General features: G+C 33.7%; 3 protein-coding genes across 3 annotated transcripts; 2 read left to right on the top strand and 1 right to left on the bottom strand.

The window, feature by feature from the left end:
- Positions 1–2,580: 2,580 nt before the first annotated feature.
- LOC130810237 (protein ALP1-like) lies at positions 2,581–3,893 on the top strand. The gene is made up of 2 exons (XM_057676219.1): positions 2,581–3,337; positions 3,418–3,893. Exons 1-2 carry the CDS (start codon positions 2,581–2,583, stop codon positions 3,891–3,893), a joined length of 1,233 nt encoding a protein of 410 aa, XP_057532202.1.
- A 126-nt stretch (positions 3,894–4,019) lies between these two features.
- LOC130810233 (uncharacterized) lies at positions 4,020–4,962 on the top strand. Its single transcript, XM_057676213.1, has 2 exons — positions 4,020–4,356; positions 4,504–4,962. The coding sequence occupies exons 1-2, from the start codon at positions 4,033–4,035 to the stop codon at positions 4,960–4,962; spliced, it is 783 nt and encodes a 260-aa protein (XP_057532196.1). The 5' UTR covers positions 4,020–4,032.
- A 12,262-nt stretch (positions 4,963–17,224) lies between these two features.
- Positions 17,225–20,883, bottom strand: LOC130826300 (ent-kaurenoic acid oxidase 2-like). Its single transcript, XM_057691914.1, has 9 exons — positions 20,526–20,883; positions 20,079–20,403; positions 19,820–19,972; positions 19,232–19,504; positions 18,584–18,667; positions 18,400–18,478; positions 18,173–18,279; positions 17,962–18,080; positions 17,225–17,658 (listed from the first exon to the last, which is right to left on the bottom strand). Exons 1-9 carry the CDS (start codon positions 20,780–20,782, stop codon positions 17,568–17,570), a joined length of 1,488 nt encoding a protein of 495 aa, XP_057547897.1. The 5' UTR covers positions 20,783–20,883; the 3' UTR covers positions 17,225–17,567.
- Positions 20,884–22,750: the final 1,867 nt, after the last annotated feature.

The raw sequence follows: 22,750 nt of genomic DNA, 5'->3' as shown, positions 1-22,750 counted from the left end.
TATTTACCCTTTTTAATGGACCCCATACCATTCTTAATAACCGTGCCAAAGCAAATGGGACATCTAAATTGGTTTGGAGGGAGTATTATATATAATTTTCTACACTTTTCCTCAAGTTAGGTCTTCATCAGATCATCAATACTTAACTTGGATAATGTTTGTTCAAAAGCTTCTGAGATAACTGCTTTTGTAAAAATATTTAGCAACTGATTGCTTATGATCTTCTTCTCAAATTTTTCCTTCAAGAAATATTTATCGATTTTGACATGTTTTGTGCGCTCATGTTGAATTGACTTTACTAATCGTTGCTTTATTATGACAAAATAATTTACAAGCCTTTTATATTGGAAGTGTAGTTCATTTAGGAGCTTTTATATCCATATGATCTCATTTATTCCATTGGTATATACGTACATGGGGAAGAAATAAACAGTGCATCTAAAAATAAACCACTATTTACATATGGATCACGTTGTACACTTGTAAGAGATATACAAGGGGAAGAAATTTGTATTTTCAATTCTTAATGTTATTTATTTTTTATATGATAAAAAAATAGTATGAAAATATGTTTTAGGAATTGAATAAGATTTAAGGTAACTATAATCTTCCTTATACATAAAGGATAATATTTTCCAATTTAAAGCAAATAAATGCATATTAGTATAAAAACCCATGCAATGCATGGATTTTTGAATACATTAATATTTTAATGAAATTTTATACTAATATAAATATTAAATGAAGATCGGTAATAAAGTATTTACATATGTATATTGTAATTGAAAAAGAACTAAATATAAAGAAACCCAAAAATATGTTGTTAATCAAGATTTTATTGGTTTTAAAACACCTCTATATATACTACATTCTCAGTACGATGACATATTTCACCATCCTTGTCGCATATGAGAATTCTTAGTCCTTTTCGACTAGTCACTCTAGAAATGTCGACTTATAATTGTCCATAACTTAAAACAGGCTAAGGTAGGAACAGACCAACATGAGATATTGTTTGTCCTTGACTTTTATTAATAGTCATTAATATTCCATGGACCTCGTAAGTATGAATTCCTTTATCTGAATCTGAAATTATTTTCAAAAATTATTTGGTTGCTCAGTGCTCACTACTGCTTGCATCTTCGAATTCATCTTCATCTTCATCCCCTCTTCATCTGAAATCCCCTCTTCATCTGAAATCCCGACATCCCGTCTTCATCTTCGTTCTTGCTGGCTACTCACTGCTGCTTGCATCTTCGAATTCATCTTCATCAGTTCATCTTCATCTGAAATCTCCTATTCATCTTCATTCCCTCTTCCTCTGAAATCCCGACATCCCGTCTTCATCTTCGTTCTTGCTGGCTGCTCATTGCTACTTGCATCTTCAAATTCAGACGCCATACGGTGAGACGGCAGAGGCAAACTCCCATCTTCTTCAATCTTCACGCCGTCATCTTGCTTCTTCTTCATTTTCGCCATTCTTCTTCTTCACCATTTTTCAAGGTATTATGTTCTGTTTGGTTTTTGTTTTTTTTTTTCTAGATTTTTGAAGTATGATGAACTTATCCTGTTTATGATTGCTTGGTTGATGAACTTATCCTGTTTTTATGCTATTTTGATAACTTATCCTGCATAAAATAGTGTTTAATTCATACAAGCAGTCTATAGGAGTTAGATCACAATTGTCTTATTGATGAAGTACTTTTAAGATTAGAGTAGACTTATTCATTTTGATTTATTTGCTATCTACATCTTGAATTCTAACTCTTGTATACAGATAAGAATTGTTTGAATAAAATGGAAATATATAACAAAATTTAATCTTGAATTTTTACTCTTCAGCATTAGTTTATTGTAGTTTGATTACTCTGCTTTGTTAAAGCAGCTGATGATATTGGTAGGAGTACAAATACTTGGAGTCATTTTGAGGTTCTGGTGTCTTCATGATATTTGTAGAGCTTCGAGTCGCGATCACGTAGGCACTTGAATCGCCCCAAGATGAGTTCGTATGAGGAAGTTATAAAATTTGAACAATATGAGTGATTGGTTCAAGTATAAAATTTGAGAACATATGAATTGCTTGGTATTTTAAATGATGATGAATTGATTTATTTCTTTAATGCTTACATAATTGTATTTTACTTTAACTGATATCTAAGTGAGGATTGAAGTCATCTGCAAGTTCTCTCTCCGATCTTGCTATCATCTGTCAGTATAGGTTTTTATTTTAGTAAATTTTTTAAATAAAATTGGCGAGTTAGGCTAAGTTTGAGATGTTGGATTTTGGCTACAAATGGAGGTTTTATGCATGCTTAATTCGATTAAGTTGGCTAAAAGTTAGAATTTAGATTTTGCATATATTTAATTGTAAAGACGGTATTGCACTTTTTTTTCGTTTTACCAATTCTTATTTTTCTTATAGAATTTGATGAATTTGATGGATTGTTGGTGTAGGTCTCATAAATTGATTTCCCATAAGCAAATAGCTGCCTGCTGTATAATCAAAAATTGGGAACAAAATTTTCAGTAATTTAATAGTTAAGTCTTATTGATCTTAGTTTTTTAATAGTTAGATCTTAGATGTCTCATGATCGACAAGTTTTTATTGTTAGAAACCGAACTAGAGATGACAATAGTGATAGCGATGAAGATGAAATGGAACTAATTGCAATAGTTAGTGGCTTTATTATGGTTGTAGTGGGAGCATGGTTTGATAGGTTTCAGCATAAAGAAGTACGTTGGAACGAACATGAACGTGCAATTAAAAGAGCATATTGGTTGGATTCCCTCATGAATGATAGGATTTGTAAAGAGCAGTTACGTATGGATCGGAGATGTTTTGATAAGTTATGCGAGGTTTTAGTTACTAGAGGAGACCTAGTTACTACTAGGAATGTGACCGTAATAGAAATTGTTGCTTTTTTTCTACATACTCTTGCCCATGATCTGAAGAATAGCACTATTGGTGCCGTGTTCACTCGTTCAGGAGAAACGGTAAGCCGTCAATTCCATACCTTGCTCAAAGCTGTGATGAAAATAGGCAAGTATTATATCAAGCAAGTAGATTTCAATGTGACTTATGATGGAGACAACAAGTGGAAGTGGTTTGAGGGGGCACTTGGGGCACTTGATGGGACACTTATTAAGATGACAGTTCCCCTTGAAGATCAACCTAGATATAGAGATAGGAAAGGAGATATTACTACCAATGTACTAGCTACATGTGATCCAAGTCTTCGGTTCAATTATGTTTTGCCTGGCTGGGAGGGATCGGCTTCTGATCCTCGCATTTTAGGGGACGCCCTACGAAGACCCAATGGTCTCAAAGTTCCTAGGAGTAAGCAAAACCTCAAGTAGCTTGAAATTATAATTCTTTATAATTTTACTTTCGTATATAATATTTTTTTAATGTCACAGATAAATATTTTCTTGTTGATTTGGGATATTCTAATGCACAAGGCTTCTTGGCTCCATATAAAGGTACACGTTACCATTTAAACTTGTGGAGAGGAAGTGCTCCTACAAGCTACAAAGAATTGTTCAACTTGCGTCATTCATCCGCACGTAATACTATTGAAAGAGCCTTTGGGTTATTGAAAAAGAGGTGGGCTATATTGAGGAAAAGTAGCTTTTATGATAAGCAAACACAAGTAAGAATCATAAATGCATGCTTTGTTCTCCATAATTTTGTTAGAGAAGAAAATTTGGATGAGCAGAATTTGTTAAATGAGGTGGATGATGATTTATCAAATGTAGAAGCTTTTGATACAATGGAGGATGAAGGGGAGGATTTCATTTCAACGGCACAAGCCTCACCTCAATGGAACAACTTAAGAGATGAAATGTCACAAAAAATGTTCCGAGAATACCAAGCTCGAAGGGGGGCTAATTGATTGTGATTATTTTTATTCTCTAGTAGTGTAGGTGTGTGAATGTGGATTTAGTACAATGTTTTGTATTCATATGCCAACACTTGTGATTGATTTTAGATAATGAAACCTTCTAAATATGTTGTTTTGTTTTTGGTAGGTAATGAGCAATAAAAGAAGCTATGTGTCTTGGAATAAGCAGATGGATGACATTCTTACTCGAGTTTTGTTAGAACAAATCAACAACAAGGAAAAAGGAGATGGAGACTTTAAGCCTCAAGCTTACCAAGCTGTTGTTGATGAGTTAAAGAGAGAGCTAGGCATTGCACTTAATGTGGATCACGTGAGAAACCGAACTAAGTCTTGGAAGAAACACTATGGCTGCATCACGGACATCAAGACTTATTCAAAATTTAAGTGGGATGATGAAAAAAAAATGATCGTAATCACAATGGAAGATCTACCTCAATGGACAGAATATATTAAGGTATGTATGGCTGAGTTTCTACTTGTATATTTCATTGACTAGTATAGATTAGTGAGTACTTCCTGTACCAATATTATTGTTTCCTAAATTGTGTTACTATTGCTTATTTGCTTCTTCGTCTACTAAATTGGGATTGTGATCGAGTAGGTAAACAAAAATGCTGCCCCTTATCGCAACAAGTGCATAGAAAATTGGGAAGATATTTGCACTTTATTTGGTGCGGATAGAGCCGTCGGGGATGGTGCAGAACAACACGAGGAGGCAGCGGATGCCATGGAGGGGGAGACGATCTGTGAACGAACAAGCTCTTCTAAGGATCCAACTAATTCAAGCTCTCGCAAGCGGAAAAAGGATAGTGTAGCTGATACGGTAAATAGTTTTGCCGAGTCATTTAGAGAGTACGTGCAAAGCAAGATTAAAGACACTCCGAAACTCACTCGTCAAGAGATTCACGCTGTTGTTTCTCAAGTGCTTGGCATTTCTAGGATTCAGACTATGCGGGCAGTAAAGAAGTTTATGAATGGTAATCCCGACAAGTTTCTGATGTTTAAAGAACTACCGGAGGATGAGAAACTTGACTGGATACTCTTATGCCTTGACGAGTAGTTTGTACGTTACACTTTTGATATTCTATGTTAAGATAACTTTTAAAGTGACAATTTCGGATTATTGTAATATCTTAATACATTTTATTTGCTAATATTTAATATTTTTGGTTGAATGTAATTACAAGGTTATCCAAACAATGCTATAGAATTTAAATTTGGGAATTCAATTCTAATATTTTCCAAACAACTATGCGGATTTGAAATATAGAAATTCAATTCTTTGACTTCCAAACGAGATTGAGGAATTGGAATTGGAATTTAAATCCATAATTTCAATTTCTTGAATTGAATTACAAAAATTCAAATGAAATTCGTGTTTCCAAACGCTACCTTAGGTTTTTGAAAATCAGATTAGGTTTTTGAAAATAATTTTTAAATTATTTGGGTTGGATAGGAATTGAAATTAGGGAATGTATGGGTTGGAAATGAAGGGTTTATTTTTGACTTGGGTTGGAATTGTATTTGAATTGGGTCAATTTCAATTTCAATTCTTTAGTTTATCCAAACAATGGAATTGGGCCAATTCCATCAATTCAAATGAAATGGCCCAATCCAAACACACCCTTATTCTATAAAATATTATTAAACAACACTAAAGGTTCAGAGAATAGAAATAGTATGAGCAAACAATTGCAATGGCTATATGGGGCTATTTATATTGTGATTTCTCCCATGAAAGTGTTTATACATTTTTATTTTTATAAAGGAATAATTAAATTACAGAAAATCAGACAATATTTTTAGTTGATTGATTTTTTGTTGCATTATATTTGGTACCTAAGATAGTCTGATTGTGTAACACCCAGGCCCCTCGGATCACCAGTGACTACTCATGAAGACTGTAGACTGGCCCTACAGACCAATACAAGTCTTTCCAGCATACTTTGGCTTCACTTGTGCGCACCCGGAAAAACTTCCCAGAAGGTCTCCCATTCTAAGATTGCTCCCTACCAAGCACACTTAACTGTGGAGTTTTTAAAAAATAGGCTCCCATGAAAAAAGGTGTACCTTGGTAATATGAGTAGTCTATCAATCATTTTAAAAATAGGCTCCCAGGAATACAATGTCCTCGTTGGACCATAACGACTAAGAAAGGTTTTGGTTCATGTTTTTCATTAAAAGCTTTTTCAAAAGTTTGACCTATTATGAGGATGTTACAGATTGCCTACACACTAAATGAAGTTGATTGAGTTTTTTTGCATTAATTTATTTGTTTTCACAATTATCATCTTGTTCCATATTTTTGACATTTTTCCTAAAATTTAAAATTGTAATTATGGTAGTCTAACAATGTAAATGACTGAATTTAATGATCAATTAAATGAATTTATGTCATTTACGTTTTTAACAATTATTGCTGGAAAAAAGGGCAATTATGTACTTTTAGTAATTTAATAAATTGCAGTAAAATTGGAATGAAAGTAATTTATTTTGCAGTATAATTTTCTACTAGTGCATTTTCAATATTTTATCTATTTTTCAGTATTATTTTCTAAATTGTACATTTATATATAACAGTGTAATTGGAATAATTATGATTTATTGTATCCATTAATGTATAAAATTTTTCCAAAAATGCAAACGTGTAAATATGGTAAGTCAAATTCCATTAATACTATCCAATGAAAAAAAGACAAATGGCATATTCACAATCAAATTGTCTTTTGCTAAAATACAATAAAATTAATAGAATGTATGAAGATTAGGGATATATTTTAGCACAAATATTACGGGAGAAGGGGATCATAATAACAAGTTGTCTACATATACAAATTAGGAGGAGACCACAATAAAAAGGAACAAATTAAAGAGGACATCACCACAAAAAAGTATTCACATGTACAAATTCAGGAGCGGACTACAACAAAGAAGTGTACACATATATCAAAAATCATTACTGAAAATAAAAATGGGACAGTTGGGTGAATTGATCTAAACAAAAATGAGACATTTGATTTGAATTAAAGAAAATAAATAAAATAATATTATTTAATAAATATTAATTACTCATTTGTAACAACTTCGAACAAATCAACAACAGCCAAAACACGTTTCACGCTCCATCTGTTTCGAAATGTTGTTTTCATAAAAAATATTCATATATTTAAAAAAAAAATATGAAATCTTTGTAATTGAAATAATAATAAGATAATGGATTAAAATATTTTATGTTAATTTTAATTGTAAGCAACAAACATGTAAAAACCACAACAATAAAGTATTAAAATTATATAAAAAAAATCAATAAAAAACTGAGGAAGTGCTAACGAATTGAATATAATTGAAGTGAGAAGGGTTAGCATGTGAAAATCGTGTTAGAGTATATAACATAACCTGGGACTTTGACCATCAACTTAAGCTTTTGGTTGAGTTGGCTCTTTGACATGGTATCAGAACCCGTGTGATAAGGAGGTCACAGGTTTAAATCTCAATTATGATTAAGGCCGCAGGATATGTTATATACTATCGGATTTACTAACACTACAACAAAATTAGCTTTTTACGACATAAGATTTAGTGACATTTAAAAAATGTCACTGATTAATATTTTATTGTAGTAATTGTTAGTTTTTATTTTAAGCTCCAATATAAAGTGATTTAGTGACATTTTATTTAGCCTTTAGTGAAATATGTAATTGTTACTATAGTTTATAGTAATATTTATAAGAAATATCACTAGATTTATGTCACGAAAAGCTTTGATATGATTTTTATTATGTTGCTAAAGAGTTTACTAAATGTCAATAAATTCATTATGTATACCATTTTAAATTTAAAGCAGGGACATTTAAATTAGATACTACTAAATATATACCGCTAAAAATATATTATATTGTAGTGTAAAGTGATGGGGAATCCATGTTTGTATGAATTGTTATCAATAAAATTAAAAAAAGATGAAGACGACGAGTACTTTGATGTATAGAGCATCCCTGTTAAAGTCTATAGAAATATGCATAAAAAAAAATTAGATGAATTGCATATGAATATCAGCTTAGTAAAAGTAAGATATAATAGAGCACGAGCAAGACTGTGGTAAAGAGATAGATCTTTTATTCACATAAATGAAGTGAGCACTGAGTTTTGATTTGGTGTCCACTGGAGTGTCAAAAGATTTATATAATGACATACCAACATGGGCAAGGTTTCAGAAACATACTTAGACTAAGACAAGAACAAACCAAAACAAAACAATGTGTAGTAATAGCAATACCTAAGAAATAACTTAAAAGACCTAAATCCTTCATAGTAAATTTGAAACTCAACATCCGAATAATATATTATCTAAAAGAGGTACTAGAAACAGTAAGAATTATGTCATCCACATGAATCAATAAAGAATGGCCACAATGAGTGAAACCTGTTAGAACTCTCACAGCGGAAATGTAACTTCTACTAAATAATATGAAATCAAGAACTCACAAGAATTCTAATATTTTAGAAGTCAACAAATAACCACTATGAAGGAAATAATAATTGTAAGAAAATAAACTTTTTTTAATCTTTTTGATGTGAATTGTAATAATGATACATTACATCCTAACCCTTTTATAATGACTAACGTCCTAAATAAAGAATGGCCTAAATTCTTTTACTAAAGAAAACAACGGAACATATGCTTTCTTCCTACCATGCATTTTGTCATCATTTCCTCTTTTCTCTCCTACAACTTCTCTTTTCTTAAATTAGAAAATTAATAAGTTGTTTATCATACATTACCACAATTCTCCACCTCATTCATTATTTGAAGAAATAATGAATGAGGTGGAGAATTGTGGTAATGTATGATAAACAACTTATTAATTCTCTAATTTAAGAGAAGAGAAGTTGTAGGAGAGAAAACAGGAAATGATGACAAAATGCATGGTAGGATGAAAGCATATGTTCCGCTGTTTTCTTTAGTAAAAGAATTTAAGCCATTCTTTATCTAGGACGTTAGTCATTAAAAAATGGTTAGGATGTAATGTATCATTATTATAATTCACATCAAAAAGATTAAGAAAAGTTTATTTTCTTAGAATTATTATTTCCTTCATAGTGGTTAAATGTGACTTCTACTAAATAATATGAAATCGAGAACTCACAAGAATTATAATATTTTAGGAGTCAACAAATAACCATTATGAAGGAAATAATAATTGTAAGAAAATAAACTTTTCTTAATCTTTTTGATGTGAATTGTAATAATGATATATTACATCCTAACCCTTTTATAATGACTAACGTCCTAAATAAAGAACGGCTTAAATTCTTTTACTAAAGAAAACAACGGAACATATGCTTTCATCCTACCATGCATTTTTTCATCATTTCCTCTTTTCTCTCCTACAACTTCTCTTCTCTTAAATTAGAGAATTAATAAGTTTTTTATCATACATTACCACAATTCTCCACCTCATTCATTATTTGAAGACATTCAAATACTGAAATGAACAAATTGCGTAATTCGTATCCGGTTGCACCATTTTACAATGACTGCCTACATACCCTTAACCGGGATCAAACCGATCGTAGTTCCATTTATTTCTCCATATAATGCCTAACATGAGACAATACTTAGCAATTCCAAACAATGATGAAACTTGCTTCCTGAGACAACTTTGGTTAACAGGTCTGAAGGGTTCTCATTTGTATGCACCTTTATAAGAGAAATGCTACCTTCCTCTATGACATCCCGTACAAAATGATACCTCACTTCTATATGCTTGGTATGAGCATGATGAACCTGGTTCTTGGTTAAGTGAATAGCACTTTGGCTATCACAATTCAGATTCACACAATCCTGCTTCAACCCTAAATCAACTAGAAGTCCCCACAACCACATTGCTTCCTTAACTCCTTCTGCCATAGCCATATACTCGGCTTCTGTCGTAGATAGAGCCACCGTAGCTTGTAACATTGATCGCCAACTAACTGGAGCCCCATGTATTTTAAACACATAACCAATAGTAGATCTTCTTCTATTTAAATCACCAGCATAATTCGAGTCAACAAAGCCACTTATTTGACATGTATCTCCACCAAAGCATGAACCTTTGTCAATGGTACCTTTTAAGTACCGTAAAATCCATTTCACTGCCTCCTAATGTGCTTTACCTGGGTTCACCATGAACCTACTAACAACACTGACTGCTTGTGAAATGTCTGGACGTGTACATACCATAGCGTACATTAAACTGCCAACTACACTAGCATAAGGTACATTATTTATGTATGCCTTATCTTCTGCTATAATGGGAGATTGTTTACCAGAGAGCCTAAAATGTGGAGCCAATGGAGTCACCTCTGACTTAGCATATTTCATCCCAAACCTTTCAATAACCCGCTCAATGTAGCCTTTTTGTCTCAAGAACAATTTTCGATTTGATCTTTCTCTTCAAATCTCCATACCCCAGGATTTTCTTTGCAGCGCCCAAGTCTTTAGTTTCAAACTCTTGATCGAGTTGAATTTTTAACCTATCTATCTCCACCTTGCTCTTAGAAGCAATAAGCATGTCGTCCACATACAATAGGAGATAAATATAATCACCTCCACGAAGTTTGTGAATGTATACACAACAATCGTAATTACTTCTGAAAAATCCTTGTTTTAACATAAAATAATCAAATCGCTTGTACCACTGTCGAGGAGATTGTTTTAATCCATAAAGTGATTTCCTCAAGCGACATACCAGATTCTCTTTACCCTCAACCTTAAACCCCTCAGGTTGATACATATAGATTTCCTCATCCAAGTCACCATGTAAGAAGGCTGTCTTCACATCAAGTTGTTACAGCTCAAGATCTCCATGAGCTACAAAACTCAACAGCACCCGAATAGAAGTGTGTTTTACTACTGGAGAAAATATCTCATCGTAATCAACACCTTCTTTCTATGCAAATCCCTTGGCCACAAGCCTAGCCTTATACCTTACTTTATCTAGCTTGGAAGGATCCTCTTTCCTTTTGTATACCCACTTACAACCAATAGCAGTCTTTCCTACAGGCAATGGGACTATCTCCCATGTCTTGTTTTTATGAAGAGATTGCATCTCTTCTTCCATAGCAACCAACCAACTCACTATCCTTATCTTTGATAGCTTGTTTGAAGGTGACCGGCTCATCATCCTCCACCGAGAGTGCATATTTTACCAAGTTTACTTGCCCAAAATGTCTCAAAGGTTCGTCTGACCTAAACTTTTGAACTAATTTATAATTCCTCTTTGGCCAAGTGGATGCCAAAGAATCCTGCTGCTGTTGTTGTAGTAAATGTGCATTTTCTTGCTGAATCTTCTCATGATCAAGCTCATCTTCCTCCTCATCTTGAGTAACACTAGGATGCTCCACCTGAACATAACTAGAACCTTGTTGGTTTCTAGATTCTATCTCCACCACTTAAGTATTTGTAGTCATTCCAACATCACCGTTATTAGGCAACATAGCTTTCGATAAAGCTACCATTGATTTTTCATCAAACGTCACATCCCTGCTGATTACAAATTTAGAATCTTCTATGCACCAAAGAAGATATCCCTGAATCCCTTTTGGATACCCCAAAAAGATTGCTTTCTTGGCTCTTTCATCAAGCTTTTCATCAAGCTTGTTATCCTTAACATGATAATAAGCCGTGCATACAAAGACTCTAAGCCTCTCGTAATTTGCATGTTCACCTGACCACACTTTATAAGGTGTGTCTCCATCTAAATACGAATGTGGGGATCGATTTACTATATAACAAGCTGTAGCAACCGATTCTGCCCACCATTCTTTGCCTAGTCCAGAATTGGAGCGCATACACCTTGCCTTCTCAAGTAGTGTACAATTTAGTCTTTCTGCGACTCCATTCTGTTGTGGTGTGTCTCTGACTGTCTAGTGTCTCACAATGCCTTCCTGATCACAAAACTCCTTGAAATCTCCCTTTGTGTATTCGGTACCATTAACAGACCGAATAGTTTTTAGCTTTCGGCCTGTTCTATTCTCAACCATTGCTCTCCACCGCTTGAAAATGTCGAATACTTCATTCTTATGCTTAAGAAAATAAATCTAAGCATATCTAGAATAATCATCAATAAATGTAACATAATACTTGGAACCTCCTTTGGAAGCAACTTTAGTCGGACCCTAAACATCTGTATGCACATAGTCTAACAATCCTCTGCTTTTGTTGTTGCTTGTAGAGAACTTTACCCTGTGTGCTTTTCCATACACACAATGCTCATAGAATTCCATTTGTGGCTTCTTCATGTTCTTCAACAAACCTTGTCCACTAAGCAATGATAGACCCCTTTCTGACATATGCACAAGGCGCATGTGACATATCCTGGAGCATTCTGTTTGGTCTTTACTTTCACATATTCCAACTGCTAATTCACCTGTAACAGTTATCCCCAAAAGAGGATAAACATTACCGTGACGAATTCCCTTCATCACTACCAAGGAACCACGAACAACTTTTAAAACTCCTTTCTCCAAGACTATTTTGCAACCATTTTTCTCTAATAACCCGAGAGAAATAAGGTTCTTTCGCAAATCTAGGATGTGTCTCACATCCTTCAAGGTTATTATTGTTCCATCATGCATCCTGACTCGAATAGTACCTAACCCAACAGTCTTACAAGCATGATCGTTTTCCATCAAGACAGTACCACCATCTAAACTTTGGTAAGTTGAAAACCATGTCATCGCCGATCCACCACCACAAACGGACCAAGAGTACAACCAATGGACTAGGCAAGATTCAGTGGTTATCTCATGGATAATCGAAAGCATTCATCCGGACCTAGTCAACCAGTTCATCGATTTTCTAACCGCAAAGGCACTTTGGAAGGGGATCGAAATGGTATATAGCAGTGGCAGTGATGGTCTCCAAATTTTCGACCTCACTGTCAAGGCTAACAAAATCGAACAAGGGACCGACACCTTGGAGAAATACTAGAGCAACTTAATAACCTTGTGGAAGGAAATCGATAGGAGGCAACCAAACCCAATGAAAGACCCAGAAGACAAAATTATTTACAATCAATTAACCCAAAAAAATCGATTATATCAATTCCTTGCAGGGGTAAATGAAACATTTGACAAAGAAAGGAGAGACCTTCTTCTTCAAGATCCATTACCCACTGCAGAGGAAGCATATGCATGCATAAGGAGGGAGATAATAAGAAGGGGAATCATGAAAAAGGAGCCCTCATCAGAGTTAGATTCATCGGGCTCAGGGGGCGTGTTTGCTGTCAAAGGGAGATCGGACAGATCTTACCGGAAAAATGACGAAAAAAGCCATCTTCAATGTACCTACTGTGGTGGGATGAGGCACACGAAGAATGAGTGCTTTAAACTTGTGGGATACCCGGATTGGTGGCCAGACACGAGGAAAAAAGGGGCAAAAATGACTGGCCAATTTTCCGATCAACCGAAGACTGGAAGAGCAGCAATAGTCTCAAGCACTGATGGAAAATCAGATGAACGAAATTCCGTGGCAGCCATGGTTAAACACTCAAAGGAAGATGAAAGTAATAAGGAAAAGCAAAGTCAGGAAGAGGAAAGTGAAGATGACCCTTCAAATGAAGGGTCCACGGCCTTAAATGGAAAATGGAGGGGCGACGTGGCTCCCTCCCCTTCACATGTTTTTTTCTTTTTTTTTTGTGAAAATAAAGATGCCTTGTCTAATTGTACTAACGGGTGGATTCTAGATTGCGGAGCTACGGATACGATGTCTTATGATCAAAATGATTTTTTAAACCGTGTCCGACCGGAAAAAAACCTCATTAAAACTGCGAATGGGGAAGAAATTAAAGTCGTGGGTGCTGGAACTATTACTGTGTCAGGAAATTTAACCTTGAATAATTACTTGTTTGTTCCTAATCTCTCACATAAACTGCTGTCCGTTAGTCATCTTACGAGGGAACTCAATTGCACTGTGCCTATAAAATCTGGTTGTTGTGTTGGTCAGGATGTTCAGACGGGCAAAATTATTGGGTGTGGTATTGAAAGAGGTGGTCTGTACTACTTGGAAGAGACGGTTCAACAAGGCAACGCAGTTCTTGCTCACGGGTCACGGGAGAAACAACTGTAGACTTGGCATCGTAGACTTGGGCATCCATCTTTAGGGTATCTTGAGAAACTTTTTCCTACTTTAGCTAGTTTAAATTTGGATTTTAAGTGTGAGACATGTATTCTAGCTAAAAGTCATAAACATTCGTATCGTAGTAGTTTGAACAAATCCAGTTTACCTTTTATGATTGTTCACTCTAACGTTTGGGGACCCGCACCTGTTTGTGGAATGCATGGTTTTCTTTATTATATTGTGTTTACTGATGATTGTACTCAAATGAGCTGGATTTATTTTCTTAAACACAAATCTGAGGTGTTTAAAGTGTTTGTCGATTTTTATCACATGATTTGCACCCAATTCCAAACCCCACTCCGTATCTTGAGAACTGATAATGGCCGTGAATATGTTAACAATGAGATGCACCAATTCTTTGCTAGTAAAGGCATTATTCACCAAACTTCGTGTCCAGATACACCCCAACAAAATGGTGTCGCTGAACGGAAAAACAGAACCTTACTAGAGATAACCCGTGCCATAATGCTTGAATCTCATGTTCCTTCCACCCATTGGCCTGACGCTATTTCCACCGCTACCAACCTCACTAATCGTCTTCCCACAAAAGCCCTAAACTACAAAACACCTTTAGAAACCCTTCAAACATACCTACCCATACCTTCCTCACATTCCTTACCCCCCGAATCTTTGGATGCACTGTCTATGTTCATTGTCCAAAACGGGTACGAAGTAAACTGGAACCAAGGGCTATTAAGTGTGTTTTTTTGGGCTATGGAAGAAACCAGAAGGGGTATAGGTGTTATGATCCCACTGATCGACGCATGTTCACTACGATGGATTGTGATTTCTCTGAATCCGAGTACTATTACATCCATCCTCGATGTCAGGGGGAGATGCAAAGTGACGATCTTAGATGGTTAGCCAGTCCATGGATGCTAAACCCAGACCCACAAGAGCAATTAGGCAATGCTACCAAACTGTCTCCCCAAGTTGTGCACCCCATACCACATCCAGTTATGTCTGAACATCAGGTTAGTTCTTTACTTGAGCAAGATGCTATTAGTGATGCTGATATTGTTGATGTTACTAGTGAAACTGTGGAGACAGGGAAAGAGCAGACAGGTGAACCTCAGGGGTACACACTTCCACCTCGCTCAACTCGAGTTATACCTCCTAAAAGGTATGATCCAGATTATGAGGCCAAAAGATCGAGATATCCGATTGAGCCAACCGTGGAGGGAAACAAGTCACAGAGTGCTTTAGCATTCAATGTCGCTCTCTATACTACCGAACTTCCACAAAATGTTGATAAAGCTATGCAAGATGATAAATGGAAGAAGGCTATGGAAGAAGAGATTGACGCTCTACGGAAAAATGAAACGTGGGAGAAATGCATCTTACCAAAGGAGAAAAAAATAGTGGGATGTAAATGGGTGTATACAGTGAAGTATAAAGCAGATGGATCTATCGAACGGTACAAAGCTAGACTTGTGGCGAAAGGGTATACACAGACCTATGGAGTTGATTATTCAGAGACATTCTCTCCAGTTGCTAAGTTGGATACTATAAGGAATCTATTCTCCATAGCAGCAAATCTTGATTGGCCTCTTCATCAATTCGATGTCAAGAATGCCTTCCTTCATGGAGAACTAAAAGAAGAAGTTTATATGCAGGCTCCTCCAGGTTTCTCAAGAGATTTTGGGAGAAATGAAGGGTGTAGATTACGGAAAGCTTTATTTGGGTTAAAACAATCGCCCCGAGCTTGGTTTGGCAGATTCACTTCAGCAATGAAGAAGTTTGGGTATCGACAGAGTAATTCCGATCATACACTCTTTCTGAAGAAGTACGGAAGTAAGATAACTTGCCTTATCATCTATGTAGATGACATGATCATTACAGGGGACGACAGAGAAGAGATCAAAGCCCTAAAAGACAAGTTGTTCCAGGAATTCGAAATGAAAGATCTAGGAAGGCTCAAGTATTTTTTGGGGATTGAAGTCCTAAGGTCTAACAAGGGCATCTTTATATCTCAAAGGAAGTATGTGCTGGATCTACTAGCGGAAGCCGGTATGTTAGATTGTAAGCCCATTGAGACACCGATAATGATCAACCATGGGTTACAAATTCTTGAAGATGGGGAACCAACAAACTGTGCGCAGTACCAGAAACTGGTGGGGAAGTTGATATACCTAGCTCATACAAGGCCTGACATTGCTTACGCAGTTGGAGTGGTAAGTCGATTTATGCATCGACCTCAGATACAGCATATGGAGGCGATTATCAGAATCTTGAGATATTTGAAAGGAACTCCAGGAAGAGGGGTTCTATATCAGAAGAATGGTCACCTTGACTTAGTTGCCTATACTGATGCAGATTGGGCAAGTGATAGAGATGATAGGAAATCGACATCCGGTTATTTCACTTTAGTAGGTGGAAATCTTGTGACATGGAGGAGTAAGAAACAAAAGGTCGTTGCCCTATCAAGTGCTGAAGCTGAATTTCGAGGAGTTGCCAAAGGAGTTACTGAAGTCTTATGGTTGAGGAAATTTCTTACTGAGCTTGATTTTATGCCAATGAAGAGCTGCGAGTTGTATTGTGATAATCAGGCTGCCATCAACATTTCAGAGAATCCGGTACAACATGATCGCACGAAGCATGTCGAGGTTGACAGACATTTCATAAAGGAAAAGTTGGAAGATGAGATTATCAGATTGCCCTATGTTCGCTCAGAAGATCAGTTGGCAAATATCCTCACTAAAGCAGTAGCAGTCCAGTTCTTTGAAAGTGTTCTACGCAAGTTGGGTGTTGGTGACCCTACGACCCAACTTGAGGGGGAGTGTTAGAATATTCAATATTAGGCAACATATTATTCTCCATATATTTTGGTGTATATTTAGGGATTAGAATATTTCTGTATATTCTTTTCTAGGAAACATATCTTGTATATATAGATAGCTATGAATGAATGAATGAATAACACAAATTGAAAACCCTAAAACTCAATTATTCTCTTAATCAAAAAAGAAGTAAAATGGTAAAACAAAAAATTTAAAAAGGAAATTTCATTAAAACAATACAAACAGGTAGTGGGTTAACCAACAACAATCCAGGTTAAATGATATAAAAAATGAATTGATATAAAAAATGAATCGATCATAGTTAATTAATAGTTGGAGTTATTGTAGGAAAATCGAAAAAAAGTTAGATTATTCTGAGTAATTTTTCCTATATATTAATGTAAATCAATAAATTACATTATTACATAAAGTAATTCATTATAAATTTAAAATATGAAATACATAATATCTTCTTTTTGAGTACATTTTTCAGGTACAAACTGAATCAATTCAAGGTAAACATTTGAATTAAATTAAAGAATCTATCTATGCAAATTGCAACAAATTCTGAATAGATATTTTGCAACTATATATATATCCTTTCATGTTGAGCTAAAACTGAGAGCATTTGATCAGTTTGTGTGATTCATTCTCTTTATTCTCTGTTCTACATGTGATTCACCGTACGTGTTGAGTGTTGATAGTTGATAGTGATCCAGTTCAGAGTTTTGTAACAGTAAGCTCAAGACCATCAGCAGGCAAAGGATGTGACAAATATGAGATTGCTACATCTGGATTCACCATTTCCCACCTGCAAAACATCCATCAATTCCATTATTAATTAAATTCGTTCTCATAGTATATAATACATATTATGGAGCTTCGAATATTATGTTATGCGTTTGGTTAAATTAGTTTCTTAACAAATTAAAAGTCAACGTGAGAAAAAGTCACAAATTTGAATCTGATTCATCCCACATCTACACTGCAGCGTAATGACTCTCATGTGAAAGAGATCATGTGAATGGACGTGATAATAGTATATAAAACATATTTTAGGGTTTCAACTATAATAACGATAAGTAAATGGTCTGTAGGTAAAAGAATGACTTACTTGTATCCAATGGACAAATGATGGATGAAAAGGGCCATAATAAGACGAATGATCATGCTTCCTGGGCAAAATCTCAAACCTCCTCCAAATGGAAGGTATGTACCATGTTTTGGACGTGTCTGTAAAACATATGTATCATTAATATATTCTAAATGCTACTATGCAATCATGAAGGAATCATTGTTAGTAACTTAAGTATTAAAAAAATTACCTCCCATCTGTCTGGATTGAAACACATAGGATCATTAAAATTTGTTGGATCGTTATGAAGTTGCCTTAACCAAACCATTACTCTCCAACCTTTTGGGATCATATAACCTGCACATTATATTACGGTGATCTCCTTAACATCAAAGGTATTATATAATAACATCAACGTGTGATTTATATACTATGTACATAATATATAATAATTAATATATATATTCTCGATTGTACCTTTGAATTCAACATTTTCGGTAACTCTTCTAAAAAGAAATCCTGAAAGATTGGCCATTCTAAGCACCTCTTCCACCACCTACATTATATTTTAAAATATATTCATTATTAGTTGCTATGAGAACATCAATGATTAATGGTATAAGTAACATGATGTATGCATAATTTTATCTTGTAAATATACCTTGTTTGTGTATTTGAGCTTTTGAATATCTCCGTTTGTGATTTGCTCACCATTCTTCTCCTTTAAAAGGGCCATATTTTCTTCCTGTAATTATATATTATATATGTATAATACACAATCAATAAAGAATCTTACTATCCATTCGAAAAAAGAAAAAGAAAAACATGTAAATTATTAGCAATAGATTCATAACAATAAGGGTAATTCTATAGTGGTTGATTTTTAAAATTAACCATGAACCACCTTAATATTTAATATTGATTTTTTATGATATATAAAATCTTATTCCTTCATTTTTTAGACTTATAAAAAAAATAGATAAAATACAAATAAATATTTAAAGTAGAAAATGAATTTTTCAAAAATTTGAATATTAAAACAAATTACATAACCACCAATAATCTCAAATTTTATATAAAAGTTTTATAAATATTATTTTCTAAAATTTATTATAGTAGTTAGCTTCGAAAATCAACCACTGAGGATGATATGCTATTGATATGGAAAAAAAAAAGCTAATAAAAGCTAATAAGTGTCCAAATAAATAAAAAATTACTCTTCCTTTTATAAGTATGATAATTACTCGAGATGTAATAATGGCTTAATTGTCTTGAAAAGTATGTAAGTATTAGGGAAATAGTCAATTACCCGAAGCTTTTGAAGAACAGTGGGAGATTTTGCTAAGAAATAATGACACCAAGTCACTGCATAAGCACTGGAAATATGACCAAGAAGAATAGAATTTACAATATTATCTAAGATCTCTTCATCTTTCAAATGTTTTCCTTCGATATCCTTAGCTTTCATCAATGAATCCATTAGATCATTAACACTTTCTTTTGCTGCATCGTCATTGTTGTTTATTCCCATCCTTCTTTTATCAAGCTCGTCTTTGAAAACCTTTACGATCTTCTCCCGACACTGTAGTATACATGTAATAATGTTTTAAAAAAATTATTTATCCTATGTTTGGGAATAGTGGTTTTATTTGGATCAAATTGAGTGTTCGAAAAATAAAAAAACTTTATATGTGGATTTGTATTAATTCCACTATTGTTTTAAAATTATTCAAAGTTGCAAATTTAAAAATTTCTTTCCAAATGTTTTCATTCTTAAAATCTTCATTTATGACTTTTATGATTGAAATGTACAATTTAAAATAATTTATTCCCAAATAGAACCTTAAGCTATCCACGCGACAATAAATTGATAACCAATATAGAATTACAAGAGTACCTTAAGGGCACGATAATAAGATGTTCCAGGAATGTGTATAGGTGTGGCTCTAAATCCTAAATTTAAATCCTCATACGCTTTTGCAAGATCTTCTATCTGATGAGTGTTGAATTCAAAACCAACAACATATCTCAATGTGCAGTCAAGAGTTGCCTGTAATTAATTTAAAATGTGTATGTCAATGTTTAAGCTATTAAAAGCGTACATATTATCATGTGTAGGACCTTTAAGAAATATTATGCTTAATATATTAATATACCTTCTTAAGCTCATAAAATGATTTGATTGAGGGCATTTTGGACCATGATTGAAGGGTGGAAACGATACATGGTTGAACTTTATGCATAACCCAAGCAAGTGCATCAGGACGAGAGAAACAATTTACAACAAGACTCTTGATAATATCATGACGTTCACCTTCAATTGATATAACTGAATTACGCCCCACGACTTTGTTTGTTGGCCATTCAGCCTTGAAATTCTCACTTGAGTTTAGAATATGTTTGCATAAAGAAGGATCGCATACAATGATGCTTGGAGACCCATATAAATGTGTTCTGTAAAGTCCATCATTCTTTCCATACCTGTAATGAATTTTTCACAAGTACGTATGTATATTAATTTAAAATAAAAACTTAAATAAAAATTTACGTATTAGCTATAGTATATTGAATCAAAGAAAATATAAAAGACATAAGATATTTACTTGTCGATTTTTGCTTTGATAAAATCATCAGGTCGCTGAACAATATTGAAAAACCATTGAAATGGAAGAGTTTCGCCTAGAAAAGGAAGGCCCAAGTAACCTGGTGGTAGAGTCGTTACTTTTGTGTCGTGGGTTTTTGGGCGTCTTAGTTTAACCTCAATAGGCCACACATACCAAATTTCATTCCACCACCATATCACCAAACCCACAATTGGTAATAGCCCTAACCCCATTGTGATCATCCACATTTGTTCCATCTTGCTTGTGATTAATTAATAAAGAGGGAGAAGAAATTCAAGCTTTAGCCTTGTAATGTATAATATACTAAGGTAGCTTGATGAAAATAGAAAGTTGGTTTTGTGGTATTTATAATGTAGTACTACTACTAACAAGTGAAGAAAGTAAAAGAACCACCCATTATTAGAAGGCTAATTAAAAAAATGTGAAAAATTTAGTCTAGCTTGACCGCCAACCTTATTTGATAGATTGTGTTGGGAATTGCAAGAAGATTAATATAATATATGTGCATGGTAGAATAAGATAAAAATATACTTAAAATAAATCGGTCAAAAAATAAAAGGAAAACATAAGATTTAGAAGGATTTAAAATAATTAAAGTACAATTTTTGACGCCGTGAAAAATAACTATTAAATTTGATTTGAATGTATACAAAGTCAAGGAAGGAAGAATTAATTCAAAGAAATAGTGAATAATTATAAGAAGTCAACGTAGACAAAGGAAGATGGAATTAACGTCAACACTCGCTCACTTCTTAAGAGGCGAAGGCATTGTCAAAAATCAATAAAGGAGTGCGCTGAGCGCATTTAACATAAAAGAAAACACTCCATTCTACCTCACAAATAAAAATTTTTTTACGGGTGACCATAATCGGATATTCAATCCGAAACATGTAGTTGGATTGGATCTCTGAAAACTAATATATTTGATATCTAATATTCGATCCGATTCGATTTGGATATCCAAATTCGATATCCGATAATATTCAAATCGGATATCTGATATCCGATGTCGATGAGGATTGTTGGAAATTCCAATCAGATATTCAAAATATATTCGAATCTACGCAAAAAAAAAAATTTAATAATTATTTTATTCTCTTGAATACTGATATCCGAATTTGCTTATAATATGTGGATATTTAATATTCGATATGCGACAAATAAAAAAATTTCAGATATTCCGATCTCCGAAATCTAAAAATTGATATCTAAATATGTATCTGATATCCAAATTTTTGAATCGAATTTCTGATTCGAACTATGATTTCAAAGTGGATTTTCATAAATTTTAATCAAATATCGAATTGAATAATCATCATATTTTCGAATAATCAAATTGTTTTACTCAACCCTACTATTTTACATGTTTATTAGGGATATCAAGGTTAAATTAGACTTAAATAAAAATTGTAGTTGGATTATAACATAAAATTTGACTTGTAACTTGATAATGATCTGTTTTAAAAAAAATAGAAAAAAATTCAACCAAACCAGACTATAATCAGAACTAGACCATTTTAACACTTTTTCTTTGATTTTGATAAATATTTTAGATTCATCTCATCCTTTTTTAATAAAACTCGTTAGACTAATTTATATTTAGTATCTATATTTTGAGTTAATATTTTTTTTTTTTGAAAGTTCTAAAAGCAGCATACAAGTCTTTTTTTATCATAAGATTTTGTATTCAGTATTTATATTTTGAGTTAATATTTTTTTTTTTTTGAAAGTTCTAAAAGCAGCATACAAGTCTTTTTTTATCATAAGATTTTGTATTCAGTATCAATATTTTGAGTTAATATTTTTTTTTTAAAGTTCTAAAAGCAGCATACAAGTCTTTTTTTATCATAAGATTTTGTATTCAGTATCTATATTTTGAGTTAATATTTTTTTGGAAGTTTTAATGGAGCATACAAATTCATTAAAATAAAGAACTTAATAGATATACTTTGTTATTAATTGTTATTAATGAAACCCTTGAATGTGAAGTAACTTTGAACAATGACTCGGGTTTTAAGTGTGGAAATGAGTATTAGAGCCACTGGTTTAATACTCCAATCCGGGTCAAACATCTCCAATGGGGTAAAACTAGAGCTGTTCAAAACAAACCCGACCCGAAAAAATGTAAGTTTTTTAGGTTTACCGAATCGCAATTACCCGAACCGAAACTTCACTCGAACCGTTTGATAACCGAAAAGGGCAAA

This window comes from Amaranthus tricolor, chromosome 1, assembly GCF_026212465.1.
Source record: "Amaranthus tricolor cultivar Red isolate AtriRed21 chromosome 1, ASM2621246v1, whole genome shotgun sequence".
Taxonomy (NCBI): Eukaryota; Viridiplantae; Streptophyta; class Magnoliopsida; order Caryophyllales; family Amaranthaceae; genus Amaranthus; species Amaranthus tricolor.
Note: the sequence above shows the minus strand (reverse complement) of the source record. Positions and strands in the feature narration are given on the sequence as shown.